Source organism: Eretmochelys imbricata, chromosome 1 (genome assembly GCF_965152235.1).
Source record: "Eretmochelys imbricata isolate rEreImb1 chromosome 1, rEreImb1.hap1, whole genome shotgun sequence".
NCBI classification, from domain to species: domain Eukaryota; kingdom Metazoa; phylum Chordata; order Testudines; family Cheloniidae; genus Eretmochelys; species Eretmochelys imbricata.
Window position 1 is genome coordinate 58,617,087 of NC_135572.1, and position 19,772 is coordinate 58,636,858.

Here is a 19,772-nt window from a genome sequence, read left to right on the forward strand (position 1 = left end):
CTCCACCTGGGTTAAGAGGCCTAGACAAGGCATCCTGTCCCTGTGGACCGAGTTGCTGTTAGGCTGTGGTGAGTGAACACAAATGGGGAAACGGAGAAGACAAGAGTTGGCTGGGGTGAGAGTCACACTGGATAAAATTCTGTTTTCCACAGTTGCTAAGGAGCCTAAGTTTTCCTGAAGTTCAATAGCCTTATACTCTTAACCACTTGGGCAATTTTGAAAATATTGCTCAGTATCATTACCCAAGTTGTTGCTACTGTGAGTATATCTATACTGGAGCTGGATGTGTAATTTCTAGCTCATGCAAATTTATATGTGCTAGCGTTGCTCTAGCTAGCTGCAGCAGAACAGGGAAACTGCTGGAAACAATCCCACCCAAGACCCGGGGTACCTAGGTGATGAGCCTGCCTGCTGCCAGTGTCGCCACGGCTACACTGCTATTTTTTAGCTAATTTGATCAAAGCTAGTGTGCATGTCTGCTCGAGCTGGCAATTACACCTCCAGTGTTGACATAACCGTCGGATATAGATTTGAAAGCCGACCACTGCAACAGGAGAGCAAGACTGCCATTTCTAAAGAAACTTAAGGGCATTAGGTGCCCAACCCACATTTGAAATTTAATGGGATTTGGGATCCCACCCATTAGGAATCTTTGAAAACCCCACCCTAAATTCAAACCTAGCACAAGTAAAATTAGAACTATGAACATGCACAGGGTGTTATGTACATTTGCCTGACATACTAATATTCTAGCGCTTCTCTGTCTAGCAGCTTTTCCACAGAAGGGAGAGATGAAAGACTTGTTGGAATGCTGGTAACTTGCTTTTGTCCTTGGAGGTAACATCTTCAAATATATCCACCTAAATACACTAAATCTATCAATCCTTCAATTCAGGACTCCTGTAGCATATTTTGGCTGTCTACAGGCAACCAGTAGAGCTATGCAATAGAACTATTAATTTACACTAATGACAGAGTGCATTATTAACTTTGTAAAGTAGTAAGTGAAGTGTAAAATGCACTAAAATATACTTAGTTTCTTAAGTGTAGTTTAATTTCATTTATTTCATAGTACAGCTACAAAGGTTCTTTAGTGTATTTAAGAATAATTAAATCTTCATATGAATCTCCTATTGTACTGTCTCTTCCGTTAGAGCTGAGCTATGAAGTATGATGAAACCAGGGGTTTTGTGAGAATCAGCAAGGCTGTGGATTAGCAGTGAGAACCTACAAGGCTGTACCGTATACAACAGTATTTTGGTGCATAAACTGATTTTGTCACTAGTTTTCTTCAATATACAACTTTCTTTACAAAAACATTTTATTGTCAAGTTTTTCATTAACTTGCAATTTTGTAACTAAATGTACTGCTTTTCTGTATTCAAACAATTTTAATATAATAAGACAAAATAACACATGGAAGCCATAAATGCTCTTACTGCAGTATTTGACTCCCTAACTATTTTACACAGAATGATTTTTCAGAGGATGATCACCAGCCAGCCTCAGGTGTTTGCAAGCAACTAATGGGCACCACCTCTCACCATTGCAGTTAAAACAGAACTACTTAAACATTAACACACTGTAAACTGAGAAAACTTAATTAAAAAAAAAAGTCTGCTTCTTTGAACTCAGAAGGCTTCTTCAAGTGCAAGTCTTGTTAAATTCCTCTTTGGAAAGCCTTAACAATTTTTAATAATGATTTTGTCTGCTATGATAAGCAGACATTGAATCACAGACACATCACGTGATAGGGGGCTGCCGCAACTGAAGTGATTTTAAAAAGTGGCTTGTGGAGTATTTTAAAAAAAGCTTGTATGGAAGGTATTTAAATTTAAGTGTTTATCACTCCTTGAGCCACAGTAAAAATTAAAAAGGAAAAGGACAAATGAAGTTATTGCAAAAGTGAGGTATAAAATAGTAGTAAAACACCCAATTGTTTTTCTGTGCGCCCCTATCTTTGAAAGTCACTTTTATACACTGACCAGATGCAGTTTCTGTCAGTAGAAAATCTTTAATATGGAAGTTGATATCAAGAGAAGTATTAGTTATTCAGACACTGAACTAGATGCACTAGCTATATTTTCCTGGAAAGGAATTACTTTTAAATCTTGCAGGAGCTCAATCTGAGTATCCAGTCTTTTCCGGGTTTCCAGAAGCTCCTGAAGTTTTTCCTCTGTTCCTATAATAAGGAAAAAAAAATATATTTTTTTTCACAGTAAAGAACATAAATATATGCACATTCAAATTAGTAAAGCCACAAGTATCACTCTATTGCTAGAGTAAGAGTTGTGACTTCACATTAAACCCCCATACCTTTCTCAACTAAAATTTTTTAGGCTAACTACTACTATGCTTGGTCTCTACTAAAAGGTGAAATTTTACTTCATTTGAGCAAAATTAGTTTAAGCACTGGAGTTCTAGAAGGGGCGGGGGGGGAGAATACTTTGTGCATATGTTCCATCAGAAATTATTCTGTCCTATCTGAAATTATAGTAACATACCGAGAGACTTAAATCAAGCCAGGTTTAAAAATATTGTGTTTTTTAGGTTTTGAACATTTTAAGTTGCTAACACTGTACATGAGAATAATTGTTCTATTTTCAGGATCCATTTGTTAGGGACTCAACTGCTGCGGTCATACATGCCATCTTTAAATATGTTAAATGCTTAAAACAGCTTCCTTTAAAACTTGGATTGTTTTGTAGATCTGAGGTTTTAAAAAACTGACAGGTTTGAAGAAAGTCAGTTCAGTAACTTTGAATGTTTGAAGTTAGCAAATATATCTGTACCACACAGTACAACTGACACCTCTATTGTATAAAGGCCAATGCATCATTAAAAATACACTTTTTTCAAAGGCACATGTAGAAGGTGAAAAGTACAATTACAAATTCAACTTTTAAAATGTCTGGAATTTAACTTCATTTTTCACGTGACACTGCTGTCATGTTATCTTTTGCATTTACATTTCCTTGACTTTAAAAGGGAAGCAAATAGAGCAATTAAATCACAGTGCACTCAGATTCATATTGATCTTTATTGGTAATAAATGAGTCAAGACTGCATAGTCTTTCATGCATGTAAGGAAATTGTTAAAGAACGAGTCTCTAATGGAAGTGCCCTGCATTAATAATGAACAGAAAAGATCTTATGGAACATGCAAAGTGCCATGGTTAAGTGTTCACAACCTTAAAGTTACTGACCAGATTTTGTTCAGAACTTGAATCGATTCCCCCCACCCCATCAATGAGATCTACAAAAAGATAAACTTGAAGTTCCTAGCTTCAACCAAGTCATTTATGTCACACACAATAATTTCAATTTTAAGAGAGAGGTAGAGTGTTTTCTTATGCTTTCATACCTCAAAAATGGGGAAGTTATTTAGCTCAATTGGGGAAAAAATGCTTACAGCAGCTGGTTTTGAATGACTGTGTCTGACCAATTAGTTATGGGTAAAGATACCTGGTTAATTTAAAAGTCCTAAACACTTTTTTTTTTAAAGGCACAACATTTGTATTTATATTCAGTGGTAGCCTAATATATATGACACTTGCAGTTTCCATTTACCTCAGTGGGATTTATAGATACTCAGCCCTTCTGCAAATCAGGCCATCAGATTATTTAAGAGCGACTTGGCTGCTGCCCTAGGTCCCAGCTATGACTGAAAAATACTCCTTTTTGTGCAGTCAGATTTAGCTTGTATATTCTCATGACTTCCATGCTGTTTCAGAATGCCATACAGTCAACACTGAAGGAAGAGCGGGGAAAGGGCCAAATTTTCAGAGCAGCCTTCATTTGGATGCACATGCTCCAGCTCTAATTTCCAAAGCATCTATCATCTTGTTATCAAAGCACACTGGTATCCATGCTCAGAAAAGTTTTCAGGTAGGCATTTGCAAAGTTGTGCATGCACAGAGACTGAGCAGAGACTTCTTTGAAAAATTTGGCCCAAAATACACAATAGTGTATTCTCCCTTCTCCTTGATATGCTGTTTTCAAAACTGGTTGTTCCTGTAAACGCATTAACAAATACAGAGCAGAAGGGGAACATAGTTCTTCCAATACACTTCAGCCACCTTCTCAACTATCTTCCTCTTAATTTCCCCCATTTTCATTCCTTTCCCTCTGCTTTTTAGATATATTTCAAAGCATCTTATTGTTAGCACGACTTCTAAATAAGTACCATTTAAAGTGGGTGGAGCTCCCTGAATTACCTATTACAATCAGGGAAGGAGAAGGGCCTGTTTAAACTGTCAGCCTGAAAGACATGACTTCCGTCTAAAACGATTGGCTGAGTGGGGGCCTTGGAGACATATAGGAGGAGAAACAATGCATTGGGAAATCCTGTGATATCAGGCAGAGGCAGGGTCCACTGATCAAGAAGTCATATGAGGTTCTTGATACTCAAATAGTTAAAACCATAGAAAACCCTCTTGTCCTGCTTCAAATCAGACAGACAAACCTGTGCAATATTATGTTTCTAAGGATAATGATGCCAATGACTTCACCTGGGTGTTTATACAGCATTAAGAAAGCTTTGATTGTAAACTGATACTATACAATAATCATCATAGGAATAACCTTAATTCTAATAACTATTTCTTTGGGGGAGGGTTACTTTATATAGTAGCATATATATTTACATACCTGAATGAACATTTGTAAGTATATTTTCAAACAGGCTACAGTCAAAAAGTGATATTACTGTTTCCTCGTATTCTAGGGGTTGAAAAAAAAGTTGATTTACTGTTTCATGTTAACACAGAACTTAAAAATTGCACAATGGTAACTACCAATCTGTAAACTTCACCAGTTGTTTTAGTTATGAGGCTTTTAAGATCAGAAAGCTAGAATGCTGGGAAAAATACTAATCTCCCTTCTGCTATTTTATACCAAGGAAGAAGTGTCAATTTCACAATTTTGCTTCCCTAATTTCCTATGGAAAATAAGATATAAATGGGATTCTCATTACATTTAACCTACAGTCTGCACCCCATTTAAATAGGAGCTGTTTGTCTGGTAACCAAGTTCATGTAATGTATTTAATAAGTTTTAAAATCTTGTTTATTGCAATACCTCTGGGACCATGTGCCAGATGATAGAAGTGGCTGGATGCCAATTTAATTGCTATTTGCAAATCACATGACATGAAAGTGCCCAGTCGAAGAGGCTAATAAATTGTTTACATTTCTAAATGCATGATGTGACTTTGTAGCATCCTTAAATAGTGTTTATTAACATAATATATTTAAATTAAGCTTTAGTGCCAGGTTTTCCATCAGTAAAACACAGATAATGCTTACACACCTCACATGGATGTTCAGAGGATTACTTACTTCATGTTTATAAGGTGCTGTGAGATTCTAAAAATGTGAATAAGTATTTTTTTTATTACTTCTGGCAACTTTTGCTATGCAAAAACTTCTCTTATGAGGGAGATTTAGTTAATTGGGTTATTTCTCTTTCCTTAATGGTGTCGACTACATTAATATTGTTCATTCCCAAAGGATATATCAGTAGACTATTTTGAAAACTGAGAAGGCTAATCCCACAGAGTGAAATTTGAAATTCTCTTTAATGTTGCTTTGTCCATAAGATTATTAAGGTGAGTTGACTGCTTCAAGAGCAGTGTTTTGTACAAGTACTGTAGCTATATCAGAACCTCCAATATATTTTAAATTAATGTTAATCTAAATAATCTATTACAAGACTTAATGCATTCATATGCAATTTTTTTCATATACTGTAACTATCTTTAACAGAGATTGCTCATCCCTCTGTGATGAAATAAAACACAACCCCAGTCCAGATAAAATCTTCACAATCCTTCAAACACCCTTTTCTTAAAATGCTTGGTACAGCTTGCAGTGTCCCTGGGATCTGGCAGACTAAGCTATGTGTGTATCTTGGGGGAAGGAGCTTGTTTAACAAATTCCAGACTTGAGGCGCTTTCACAGAGAACAACTTGTTGGCAGCTCCTTGCCCCCATGCCACTAACACCCTACTGAAGTAGTATAGCAGAGGAAGCTAACCAAACCGTTTAGGGCTCTAAAACGGTGAACATGATCCCGAGTTAAAGGTACCAAGAATTAAATAAAAAGAACAGGAGGACTTGTGGCACCTTCGAGACTAACAAATTTATTAGAGCATAAGCTTTCGTGGGCTACAGGCCACTTCATCACATGCATAGACTGGAACATATAGTAAGAAGAGATTTTTATATATATATATATATATATATATACACACACACACAGAGAAGGTGGAAGTTCCCATACAAACTGTAAGAGGCTAATTAATTAAGAAGAATTAAATGGCTGAGCTCAGCATCTGTCCAAAGCACAGTTCCTATGTGTTCACAGTACCTGTTTCTGAAGTGTTGTCATCCATCAGTTTTTCCTTTGCAAGGTGAAGTGTGTCTAGCATTTCTTTAAATATACCATCCAGAAGTCCAGCCTGCTTGCACTTCCTAAGAAAGTCTATTCTTGCTGTTAAAATATAGAACACACACTTTTACTGAAATTGTGTCTCAGCACAGTTACTGTAGTTCATTGTATCTCAAAGCCCTCTACCCTAATTGTAGCAGCTCCTATTCACCCTCTCCTGGATGCAACTGAACATGGCTAAACTAATGGCTATTCAAGCAGATTCTCTTGCTGTTCTAATTCTACCTCCTCAACCCTTTCAGACGAGGCATGAAAGGGTCAAAAGCCAATAGGCGCAGTGCCAGGAATAAAACCCTCTCAATTCCAGGCAGGCAAAGTGTGTCACCACAATCCTTCATTAGATTCATATTCCTCCATGCATCTCTCAGTCTGGTAACTCAGATAGCTTTCACTACATCCTCTCTCAGTGCTGCTGCATGGCTTGATCAGGAAGGGGGAGAAACAGTTCTAATAAGGAACACTTTGAACAGGATTTGGCTGAAGAGTAGCATCCATTCCTGAACATGGATCTTCCAAATGACACAGCAATTAACTTGCCTTATTGCCGGTCCACTTTATATGGCAACTTTGCGGCTGTTGGAAAACTAGGAAAATATATGTACCCGTTTTTTAACTAGTCTGTCTCAGGACTGTCATTAATTATGCTAAAATAAATGGGCTGTTTGAAAGGAGGGACATGTGTACACTTTGTATCAAAGTGTGAACGCCCTTTGTTTTGAAAAAAAGATAAATTGTCTTTATTTGAAGGGTTTGAGTAAAGATCTCAGGAGAACGTATAACAAATCCCATCATTAAAGCATGGGGCCTCAATTAAAAGAGCTGCTGAGCACGCATGGGCAACTTTGGGGAACACACCAAAACCAAAAAATTACTATTCGCTCTGTGTTTGTTTCTTTCGCAGGACATTTTCATGAAAGCAGGCTGTTTTTACAGGATTAGTTGCGCCTGCAGTTTTTTTTCCCCACTTCATGATCTTACGTTTTGACATCAGTTACTTATTGTGAAGAGGATTATGAGGATGCAGGTCTAAGGATTAAGACTTCAGGTGAAGAATAAATTACAGGAGCAAGTGTCAGAGTTAAAAAACTAATTTATATATAATTTTGTTATTGGTGGGAGAGTGAGAGAATGAAAGTACAGTTCTGCTTATACCAGATATCCTATAATATACAAATAAAATGTTCCAGCATTTTCTATGAGGGTCTTTTGCTCGTTGAAGTACAGTTGTAGCTGTAACACAGAGTAGTATAATTTTTAAAAAAAATACATGGTAATGTATTTCAAGCACACTGAATTTAGCCACCATACACAGCAGGTAAATGCCACTTTTGCCTCTTTAATACAAACTCTCTCATTATTTGGAAGAGTAATCCCAATGGGTAATTACAACAATGCTTTTTGTGCAGTATAAGACATTGGAAAGGAATGCTATCTACTAAACAGGCTGCTCGACAACTTGCTTTACTATAAAAAAATGCAATTACAACAGCTAAATCTAAATAAAACACACACATTACAATGCATTTTATAATAACTGCATGGTGGCCTAAAACATTTGAGGGGCTGGTTACCAACCAGCAGTAACTGGAAACATCTTTGAATAGTTTTTGTACTGAAATGGGCTTGACATCTTCTCACCTGTACTCTTAACTGGCTACTGGCCTCGTCTCCTCATCTTGCTAGCCACAACTAAGGGGATGTTCATAAATTAGGTAACACATTTTGGTGACTTTCAAGACCCCCCTACCCCTTTGTAACACTCTAACAAATGAAGAATTAAGCATCTAACATCCCCCCCCCCCATGTGTTATATAACTTATGAACAGCCCCTACAATGGTTACCTCAACTTCTGGCCCCACTAACCCATGTCACACCAGCCTTCTCAATAACTCTGCCGCCTATTCCTCCTTGCCCTTTGAAGGAGGCTAATGTTAATTTTCCAGCTAAGAGTAATTTTCCTTTCTAAATGTAATCTCATTTCACAGCTGGAGGGACGGGAGGGGGCAGAAGCTGAGTCATCCATGTTTGCTGTGGGCCTATGGCTGAGGAGTTCTGAGACCAGCAGCCATTCAGGGTCAAGGGATTATATAACCACTGGGGAATAATTGACTCTTCTTGGATATATTAATGGCCCTCAGCCAAAGCAGTGGGATTTGCTTCCTGCACAATTATTTTGCAATCACGCAGCTGTTCTGCAAATCGGAACCCCGCTCCCTTGCCAGCGTGCAGAGAATTGGCTAACTGAGGAAAAAAAGGAAACGTACAGTTGTGAGTCAGCTGCTAGGTGGTGACCTGACCTCAGACTGGCCATTTCAGTACAATTTATTATCGCATTGTCATCATAATATTAATTATTTGTCAAACCTTTGTGTTTGTTATGTTTTTTCCTTAAAAGTCGTAAACTATTTTCTGCTGCTGTCTCTTCCGTGCTCTGTTGAAAACAAAACGAAACACTGTACCATTTATGCCAGTAGGGACATTTACTGCTTAGAGGAAAGAAAAAACGATTTCTACATTTACTAAGGCTATGTCTACACTACCGGCCTTGCAGTGGTGCAGCTGCGCTGCTGTAAGGTCGCCTCTGTAGCTGCTCTACGCCGGCGGGCGAGCACGTGCCCAAAACCACCCCCAACAAGCAGCGGCAGCCATGCTGGCAGGAGCACGTCCACACCGGCACTTTTGTTGGTGAAACTTACGTTGGTCAGAGGTGGTTTTTTTTTTTTCCACACCCCTGGCCGACAAAAGGTTTGCCAACAAAAGTGCTAGTGTACACAAAGCCTGAGAGAGAAAAACGGCCAGTATTAAAATGGTTATACCCAGTTTTTCCAAAAGTCATTTATTCTGTTTGTTTACAGTCAGTTAAAAAGTAAACAACTAAAGAAGGACAACAAAAATAATCTGACTAAAAAAAAAAACCCTCTAAATTGAACACCGTCCTTTTCTATTTTTAGTGTTCTGTTCTCTGTGAATAACCAAAATAAACCCATACCGATAGGATCTGTAAGTGAATTTATAACGTGCAGTGCTGGTATAATAGAGGTACCATTCTAACATTTAATCCACAAATCCATAGAAGTGGATAAGGTGTTAGAAAGGCATGAAGGTGTTGGAAAAAAATTTACACTTTGGACTATTCCAGATGATGGAGGTGTTTCTGGTTAGTCCTGTGACAAGTTAGTTACGCTGAATTAACTAAATGCATATGGAGCCCTTCTGCGCCTTATCTCCTGTCTGAATTCATTTCTGAAGTACTGTAACACGGGGGAACTGCGGAAGCAGCGCTGCATGCATACTGGGCCAAATTCATCCCTGGAGTAATTCCACTGTTTCGTAACCCAGCGTCCCCTACATTTCTGAGTGGCTAGACTGCTGCCCTCCTCTGTGCAGCTCATGGCGGTGGATAAAAGTCTTGGTGCGGCGTGCATTGGCCACGGCCCCTCCATTCCTGCTTGCCGCCATATTGTCTGCCTCCACGGCAGTTTGTGGATGATGCTTCTATTGCTCCTGCCTATTTTCTTCTTTCCAGGGTTCTGTTTGGTTATTTTTAGGGCAGTGGTGAGCACTGTTCTCCCTCTCTAGCCTTTCCCTCCGCCCTGGGCCTGTTCACAGTTGGGTGACATAACCCCCTCTGAGCCTCCTCTGTGGTACCTCCCTGCTGGCTCCTTTGCTCCTCTCAGGCATGGTAAAGCAGCCTAAAAAGCACCAAATAAAATCTAAATTATGCTCCATCTGTGAGGCAGCCTTCCTGGGCTTGGCCAATGATGAGTTGTACCCAGCCTTCTGTTCCTAAGTCCATCAGGTCCCCGGGTTATGAGTCAGACAGGTATGCAGGGTACCCCATGCACCGGAGCAGCTGAAATGCCAGTGTGGGGAAAATGGAGCAGGAATCTCTGGGCAGAGCAGTGAGAGGCTCTAAAGACAAGGAGGACCCCAGCCAGCCAATTCAGGGGTGAGTCCCAAGGGGTCCCTGAAAACCAGAGAGGAGATTTGTGGGGCCACAAATTCTGCCCCCCCTGCCCACAATTCTTAAAGTGGGTCCTGAGTGCCCAAGGAAAAGAAGCAGGGCTCATAAACAGCCATCCTCTTTCCTAATTCAACTCGTAGGGCTCTGGCATTGTATCCTCTCCTCCCCTCCCTAGGGGAATTGGACCCATTGTGGGAAGACTCAAAGAGAGCTCTCTTGAGAGGGCTTCAGCCCCTTAGGAAGCCAGAAAAGGATCAGCAAAGCCTCAAAGAGCTCATATGCTCTCAAAGTGTGCAAAAAAAGTTAAGAAATCAAAGAAAGGAAAAGAGAGGAAGAAAAAGCACAATAGACCCAGGAGTTACAAACCCTGACTCATCTTCCTCCTTCGCTGAGGATGGTGAATTGTTGGACTCTGACACCAAATGGGACCAGGGAAAGCAAAGATCCCCCCCCCCCACAAAATTTGAGCCCATATGCAGCAAAGTTGTCTCCATTATTCAGATTCAACCCAAACAGACTCCCACAAGTAAGCCTCAGAATACATTTCTCCCCTCAAAATCATTCCTGGAGCTGCAATTCCCCTACACTCCTCCTTTGAGGAAGTGATCAGGGAAGAATGGGATAAGCCCAATGAGGGCATTCACATTAACAAAAATGACCTTGGGTTCTGTAGGATTCAGGAACCAAAGACCCTATTCAGAAATACCAAAGGTTGACCCCTCTGTAGCATCCCAAGTAAGAGATATGGTTACCCCCTCAGAATGGGAGTCTGATCGTAAGAACCCCACAGATAGAAAGATGGAGGCCACTCTCAAAAAAAGTCTTTGAGGCCTCCTCAGCCCGCTCAAGGCTTCCCTACCAGCCACCTGCCTTGCAAGGACATCTCTTTCCTGGTTGGAAGATCTCAGGACCTTTAAGGGTAGAGATCACCCTGACTTTGGCTCTATTTTAAAGAGTTTTCCCAGCTACAGCATTCGTAGATGATGCCTCTATGGATGCAGTGAGATTCTCAGCCAGAGCCATGCTCGGTAACCAGTTACCACCTATGGCTCTGACCCTGGAAGGTGGATACCCGCTCAAAGCCACGTTTCTATGACCTGCCAAGTTTACAGACTTCCTTCTTTTTTGGGAAAAGCTAGATGAAGTAGTGGCAGACAGCATAGCAAAATCCAAACAGTCTCTCCTGATGCCACATAATGGCTTCAGGAGAGAGTACAGACTGGCCCTCAGACAGAGGTGCTCCTTTTAGCCTTCATCCTCAAAGAAATACCAACAAAGGGAAAGCAGGTTCTCCAAAGGTAAGCCACAGAACCGAGGTTTGAGGTGAAAGTTCAGAAGGAATCCCACCCCTCCCAAAGCTGCTTTATGGTAAAAACTGCATAGGCCTCTGCCCAGAGCTGAAATTAGGGGGTAGAATTTCCCATTTCCTGGAGGAATGGGTTGTATTAATCACAGACAAGTGAGTTAGGGATACACCCTCGAGCTATGGGCTCTACCTCATCTCTTCCCCATCCAGTCCCCCAACTCCAACAACCCTGGAAAGCACAGTCTGATCCAGAATGAGATATCTCATCTTTTAGATATGGGCATGATAGAGAGCATCCCCTCAGAAGAAAGATTCTCAGGGTTCTATTATTCCATCTTCATTGTTCGACAGCGCACAGGGGCAATCCAAGCCATTCTCAACCTCCAAAGGCTCAACAAGTGGATGAAGAAAATGAAGTTTTGGATGGAGACCCTGGCCTCTACTGTGTCATCCCTGTTCCAGAGAGATCTTCTGACTTCAGTGGATCTGGTGGATGCATACCTCCATATTCCTATCAGACTGTGCCACCACAGATTTCTAAGGTTTGCTTACAGCAGGTAGCATTATCAATACTGGCCATTCCCGTTTGGCCTGTCCTCGACCCCCAGGGTCCTTACAAAGATGGTGGTGGCAATTGTAGTCAGACTCAAGTCACAGAGTGTCTACGCGTATCCTCTCCTGGACCACATCTTTAGCTCCATTCCTGGCAACAGAGCCACATCCCTGATGCTGAATCCCCTGCAAGTACACGGCTTTGTTATCAATGTCAAGAAAAGCTCCTTGACTCTGTCCACCAAAATAAGTCACCTGGGAATGTACATAGAGATTTTAATAACAAAGATCTACCCACCACTAGAAACAGTGCTTTCCACATTGTTCTGGAGCTGCAAGAGGCCCACCAGAGCACTGGGTCTTCAACTGTGAGGCCTCCTAGTGTCATGCACAGAGGTCACTACATGGGAACAATCACACAGCAGGCACCTTCACAGCTTCATCTTAAAGGTGTGCGACCATTCCCCAGAACACTGGAAGGATCAAGTAAAGATCCTGACGCTGGTGCTCAGCTCCTGAAAATCGTGGTCAGCCCAGGGCAATGTCCGTAAAGGTATGCCCATACCCCTTCCAGATCTTCTGGTCCTCACAGCTGACACCAGCCTGGAGTGCTGGGAAGCACACCTTGGAACCCAAACAGCTCAAGGCATCTGGAGCCTGGAGGAAAGAATAAACCTGGTGGATCTAAGAGTAGTAGTAGACTACACAAGAAGATCAGACTCCCTATTCATATCTTCCCATCCGAAATGGGAAGAGCTTCCAAGTCCACCATTGCTAGATGGATTATGCTATGCATTTTGGAGGCTAAAAAGGCATCAGAATTCCGGTCTTGGAAGGGATCAGGGCACACTTCATGAGATTTCTGCGTGGGCAGAAAGAGAAAATACATCCACACTGGCTATTTGCAAGGCAGCCACATGCTCAACAGCTACTACCTTTATCAAGCCCTATCAGCTGGCCATCCTGTCATCTGCAGAGGCTTTCTTTGGCAGGAAGGTTCTGCCAGCAGTGGCCCAGAAATTTAATCCTTTCCGCAAATCTGATGAACGAGGAGGGATACCTTTCTTTCCTTTCTTCTTTCTGACCTTTTCTAGAACCCTCCTGACATCTGTTCACTGCTTGCTGCTTCTCAGACATCCAGAATTGTGGGCTGAAGAGCGGAAAATGTCTTATTGATCCTTCCATTTCTGCGAGCAGTGTCTTTCACAATTCTACCCACCCTGAATGGCTTATGAGCCAAAAGATCAGATGCTGAGTGGGACAGCTTTGGAATAACTCATTTGCCAGCAAGTATGAGCAGAGGGAGTGTGACCAAAGCACATGCTTCCAAAACTTTGATCTGTCTCTGTTAGCTACAGAGGAAGGGAGCAGCCCAGGCATCCAGAATTGTGGGAGACTTGCTAGCAGAAGGCAAATTATGGGTAAGGAATTTTCCAGTTTAAGTGGATTTACGGACAGAGATTAATTTGTCCCAGTAGGCTTATCTACCAATCAAAGTAGTACTTGGAAAGCTGTGGATTCTCCCTCTTTTGGTCTGCCTTTAACCTCAAGATCTTGGGGGTTGTAGCAACTATTCGTCTGCTGAGGAAAGCTTGATATGGCTTCCTCTGGAAACTGTTAGTAACTCTCCTCCTGTCTGCTAGAGGGGATGTCACCGTGCACAGAGCATCCTGCTCTCTAGATGGCCGCCTGCTGCTCTTCGGCTGAGAGCCAGAAGAGGGAGCTATGACTTTGTCCTGAACGCTGCTGATCTGTGTGGCAGCTGCACTGCAGCCAATGAGAGTCCTGTGCCAGCACCGGATTCTTCATGTTTAGCATGTATCAAGACATGAGTCTGCACGGCCTGTCCCTTTAAATATCTTCACAACCTTCAGCGCCACTCGGGGTGCTGGGCGCTCCCTTTAGCCTTTTTTTTTTTTTACCCATAGTCCATCTATAGGTATATTGGTAGTGCACTCAGGTGGAATCTTGGCCCCACTGAAGTCAACAGGAGTTCTGATGTGGACTTTAATGGAGCCAGAATATCACCTTGAGAGTCTAAATAAACTGGAGTTAGAAGTCTGCTTCACAAGAGGTACAAAAAACGCAGGCATGTTTTGGCCTATGGCCTTCATGAGAGTCCAGAAGCAGTCTTAAGTCCAAGACTGTGAGAGAACCTTCATGTTAAGACTTAAAATCTGCACATATAGTTGTAGTTTCTCAAATGAAGCAGTGCTAGTTGAAATCAGTGTGACTTATTACAAATAAAGAGATGTAACTGCGCCCGATGCTGCCATGGTGGTAATGCACTATTCGGCCACGAAAGACCTCTGTGTTTAAGGAAAAATCACTTTTCCCCTATGCCTCAGAATCCTAGTGCTCTGGTATGGCCAACTGTCATATCAGCTGATGGTGTGATGGCATCTCATGTGTTCTCGTGCGTCCTGGTACTTTACAGAAGAAATACAACTCAGGAGAAAAAAAACTTTCTGTGTAAGTCAAGATCACAGTCACGGGGCCAAAATCACCCTTGGTTTAAGTGGCCACGATTCCAGTGCAGTTGCACCAGATGACACTGGGAGCCTGTGAATGTGAAATGTATTGCTTCAATGGAATGATAAGACTGAAGTAAGGAATGAGAAGCCGCTGCATAGGAAATGCGGCTGCTCCTGTGCACAAAGCACAAGTCGTTGCCTGACTTCCCATTTTTGGAATATGCTAACACAATCTCTTGCAGAAGTCTAGCTAAACTTGTAACAGCACAAAGTGGATTCCTCCATGTCTTTAGATACAGTGGTGGTTTGGGTTTCAAATAAAACTACTTGGATTCAAATTACCCTTTTTTCCGTGAAGGTGGAAGATTTCATTCCATGCCTGTTCCTCTTATTGTCTGCATCTAGAAATCAAGAGACAATTCTGTAATAATGTAAAATTCTTAGACAAAAGATAGGTCATTTCACACTTAATTTTGGGATCTCTATTTCTGAGGACTATAAAGGCAGACACTTTGGATAATAGTCACAGTATATTTTAGCTTCCCTGACTTTCTGACATTTCAGCTGGATATACATTATTTCCATGAAATCTAAAATATTGCCTAATCACTAGAGCTGCCTTAAAAGACATGTAAATCATTATACATTTCCTCTAGGATTTCCTTCCTCCTAATTTGATTATAAAGTAAACGTCAGTCTTTTAACTCTGCATTACAGAGTGAATTACCCCTCCCAAGCTAGGGTTTACAGAAGGAAGTAAAAGGTTTATTTAAAAAAAAAAAAAGAAAAACTTCAAATAAGAGTCATTATAAATAGTTCAGAAAGCAGTGTTAATCTACAAATGAACCCATGTTTATTTTAATACAACTCATGACTAGAACTACTTTGTGCATGTAAATTTACTCTGAGATATTTAGCATATACCAGCTCATATACAGTGGTCTTTCAAACTTTAACCAAGCAACCTCCTGAAAAACTCAGGAAAAAAATCCTATATAGAAACCATTTTACTTGTGTGTCAGATTTTTGTTTTTGTTTGTTTGTAAAGTGTTTAATAACGTTTACATAAGAACAGGATCTTTGGTCTAGAAAGTTCACCTGCTCCCACTTTGTATTTGCTGCCAAAATGTGTCAGACTTTCTTAGATATCATGCTCGCTCCCATGGAAGTGATTCCACCATCGAAAACAGAGAATAGTGATTTCTGGCAAGGAATAAGCAGCAAGAACAGGTGAAGTATTGAGAAACAAAGATCCTGTTTTCATGTAAATGTCCCTAGTAACTAAAAAAAGCAAAACAAACAAACCCACGAACTGGAAAGAGAAATGAAAAAGAGGCTATACAGTCCCTCTTTATTTTTAGAATCAATTGCCTCCTGTGTGGTGAAATGTATGAAGGTATTACTGGTATACACCATTCTTTTGGGAGGAACTAATCAGTCCATTCTTGATACAGTAGGGCCAAATTTTCAAACTTGAGAGCCTAAAGTTAGGTGACCAAATTATTATTTTATATTATATATATATTATATTATTAAGTGACCAAATTTTCATTGGTGCTGAGCACCCACAGCTTCCATTGACTCAAAAGGAGTTGTGGGCACTCAGAACTGTTTTTAAAAATAATTGTATCATTTATTTAGGCACTTAACTTTAGTCACCCAAGTTTGAAAATGTTCTTTCATGCAGGTAAAGTACTGTTCACTAAGAGTGCTCCACTGTCTAAGAGTGCCTCATTGACCGGTAGCCATACCATCTTGTGGTATGATCCCATCAGATCTCACAAATTAAGCAAGGTTAGTACTTGTTGAATATTCATTTGGGTTTAGAACGCAATATAAAAGCACCCATGGCATCAATTAAAAACACATTTCATAAAACCAAATGTACACAAATCAGCGGAGACACCCCCAACTAAAAAACAAAAGCACTTCCCCTTTCCCAGAAACATGACTCACTGCATTCTCCAAATGAAAATAGACTTTCAGCATTCTTTGCAGGTCAATTGCTCCAAACCATCTAAGACCAATGTGAAGGAAGAAATATGTTTCAAAGACTCCCTCATGGACAACACTCCACCTCCGTCCCCTTTTAAATTGAGGGCCTCCAGCTTAAGCACCTCTGCTGATATCAGTTGCAGCAGTATTGCATTGGGAAAGAGGCTGTTTTCAGGCAAACAAATGATACAATTGGACTTTTTTGACCCGAGCGGCTAGTAAAATTTTGGGGCCCTGAGGATGTTCCCATTGGAAATAGAAATTGATGGAGTTTGGTATTGTCTTTGATGCAATCTTGTTTAACTGCAAGGAATGTACAAAATCCTTCTCTAAATGCAGGAGGAACCAAGAAAAAAAAAAAAAGGAGCAGTTCCTTAGGGTTGGTCTACACTCTATGAAGTTAACTTGACCTGAGTCATCTTGCATCAACCTGTTTGTGCATGTGTCTACACTCAAATTTGTGTCCTACCAACATAAGTGCCCCCTTAAGGGGATGCAGTAACACCATCTCCACAAACAGCATTGAGCCATGGTTGACCTACTGTGGTCAATGCAGTGCAAGTGTAGACACCACGTAACCTATGTCCACCCTTAACAGCCCTCCAGCAGCTGTCCCACAATGCCTGACACTGACCACTCTGGTCACAGTTGTGAACTCCACTCTCCAGGGCTCACGGAGACCAGAAGTCACTACCCCCTTTAAGACCCTACGTATTTTTTAAATGACTTTTCTTTATTGCCCAGCTTGGTGAGCACACCTTGCAGCTCTTCTTTGTTGTGTGCAGCTGCTCAACTGACCGCGCCGGCTACATGCTCCACATGTGCTCCTGCCTGGAGTAGACAGGAGGTATTGGCTCTCTTGGGCCCATGGGAAGACGAGGCTGTGCAGCCACAGCAATGGAGCAATTGTAAAATATAGACCTCTATGAGCAGATTGCGCGGGGGATGCTGGTGAAGGGGTACGACAGGGCTCAGCAGCAGTGCTGGGTGAAAGGGAAGGATCTGTGGCAGGCATACCAGAAGGCCAGGGAGGCCAACAGTAAATCTGGTGCTGAGCTGCCTTTTTAACGAGTTGTATGCCATATTTGGCAGAGACACCCCCACCCCAGAGCACTTTGGATACCTCCAAGGAGCCCCAGACACAGACCCCTGCTGTGTTTCCCCAGCAAGGAGGATGGGGGACATGCAACCTGGGGGTCCAGCTATGCCACAAGAGAGGATCTTTCTGAGGCTCCACTGCAGTCTAGTCAATCCCAGCAGCTGAGCCCGATGTCGGGGAAGGAACCTCAGGTAAGTATGTGAACGCGTGTCCCAATACAATGTTTAAATGGGCAGATGCTACCGGACCCCAGCGTAGCAGGACACAGGTATTGACTTTTCAGTAATTTACTTACACTAGAAGAGGTAGCAGTACAACAAACAAGGTAGAGTTGTTATGTGCTTTTCCTTCCCCTGCAGACTTAGTTGGGGGAGGGCGGGAGCATATACAGAGCAGTTTGTGTGTGTACACAGGGATGTCCCTTGAATCCTGCTGAGAGGTCGCAATGAAACTTTCAAGGAAGAACTCTACAATCCTCTCCCAAAGGCTTCTAGGGATAACTGCCTTATTTCTTCCACCATAGTAGGACTCTTCCCCATGCCACTCCATAATGACTCTGGCAGGCACCATTGCAGTAAACAGGGCTAGCAGTGTATGGGCCTGGATAGCTTAGGGACACCAGCAGCAGCTGTGCTCTCTGTGTCTTTGTTGCCCTCAGGAGCGAGATATCAGCGAGAATCACCACTGCCTATGGAAAGTAGCATCAGTGCTCAGTGCCATTACCCTGCATCATACTCATAGAAATATGGTCTGAAATTTTATTGTTTCATGCAAGAGAACGATTCCTTCCTCACTGCCAGTCCTGCCCTCACTGGGCGACACAGCACCATCGCTCAGGCTGGAGGGCAGTGCTGTGCAGAGGCGCACTAAGGGTGAAGCGTCAATAAGCATGTCTTGTTCAAAACTTCAGCGGAGCAAGGGAAGAGAGTTCTGAAACTTAACTTTCACTTCCCATTGTGACTCTAAATACAATACCTCTGGGTGTTTCATCTGTAACTGCTGCTGCTGTGGCCAAGAGGGATCCCCCTCCATCCTCACAGAATACCTAACCATAATAAGAAGAAAGGAGAGGACACAGGCAGATATATTCTCATGAGATCCTGCAAGCCAGTGCTGCAGACAGTATGAAGAGAGGTCCTGGAATCGAAGCTGTATCAGGATAAAATGTGGCTTCTCTGACAGCAAACACGAATGCTGCAGACTCTTACTGACCTACAGGTGCAACAGTAACAGTCTCGCCTCCCTTTACAGTCAATGGAGAACTCCATTCTAGCACCTGCTCCACACCCCTTAACATTCCACATGGCATCAAGGGCTTCATCCCTACACCTACCTCTACACACTGGGGGACAATAAGGGGAACGAAAGCTTCATATACGCTCACCGGTGAGAGCTATGATTGCTGATGTGTAGCCAAAATGAATGAAAATGGCCATAAACATTCTTTTCCCCTATTCCGTTCATTTATTTCAGACATTTTTATTTTGTTTGTTTTTTAATTGCACATTGGTTTTTTTGCACCACTTTTGGTATGCAAGAAACATCTATTTTTTGGTAAATAATTCATCTTTATTACTTAACAACACATGCTGCAGAATGTCTATTGCTTCTCAAAGCACCCACTACTTGTTCTTGTACAGAGTGACAGAACTCAGAATCAGTGACAAACAGCATACTAATTATAATTGTACAGTGAGCACTACAGAATAGGTGCATTAACAGACAGTGTTATATTCATAAATGTACACCAAGCACCACCCAATTCCTAATAGCCACCAAAACTTCAGGGCCAGGTAGAGCACAACAGACCGCCACGCCACATTACTGTGCCTGACTGTTAAGTGCTCTTTCAAGGCTTCCCTCAGCCGCATAGCTCTGCACTGAGCTCTTCTACTAGCCCTTGTGTCTGGCTATTCCAACTCAGTAGACAGC

At 41.7% G+C, this 19,772-nt stretch overlaps 1 protein-coding gene across 1 annotated transcript in view; it reads right to left on the reverse strand.

Moving 5' to 3' along the window:
- Positions 1 to 1,045: 1,045 nt before the first annotated feature.
- Positions 1,046 to 19,772, reverse strand: part of SETDB2 (SET domain bifurcated histone lysine methyltransferase 2) — a 104,906-nt gene continuing 86,179 nt past the window's right edge. The window contains 5 exon segments of the mRNA XM_077827597.1: positions 1,046 to 2,182; positions 4,651 to 4,722; positions 6,369 to 6,491; positions 8,815 to 8,881; positions 15,089 to 15,147. Of these exon segments, the coding sequence (XP_077683723.1) occupies positions 2,049 to 2,182; positions 4,651 to 4,722; positions 6,369 to 6,491; positions 8,815 to 8,881; positions 15,089 to 15,147 (455 nt within the window). The 3' untranslated portion in view covers positions 1,046 to 2,048.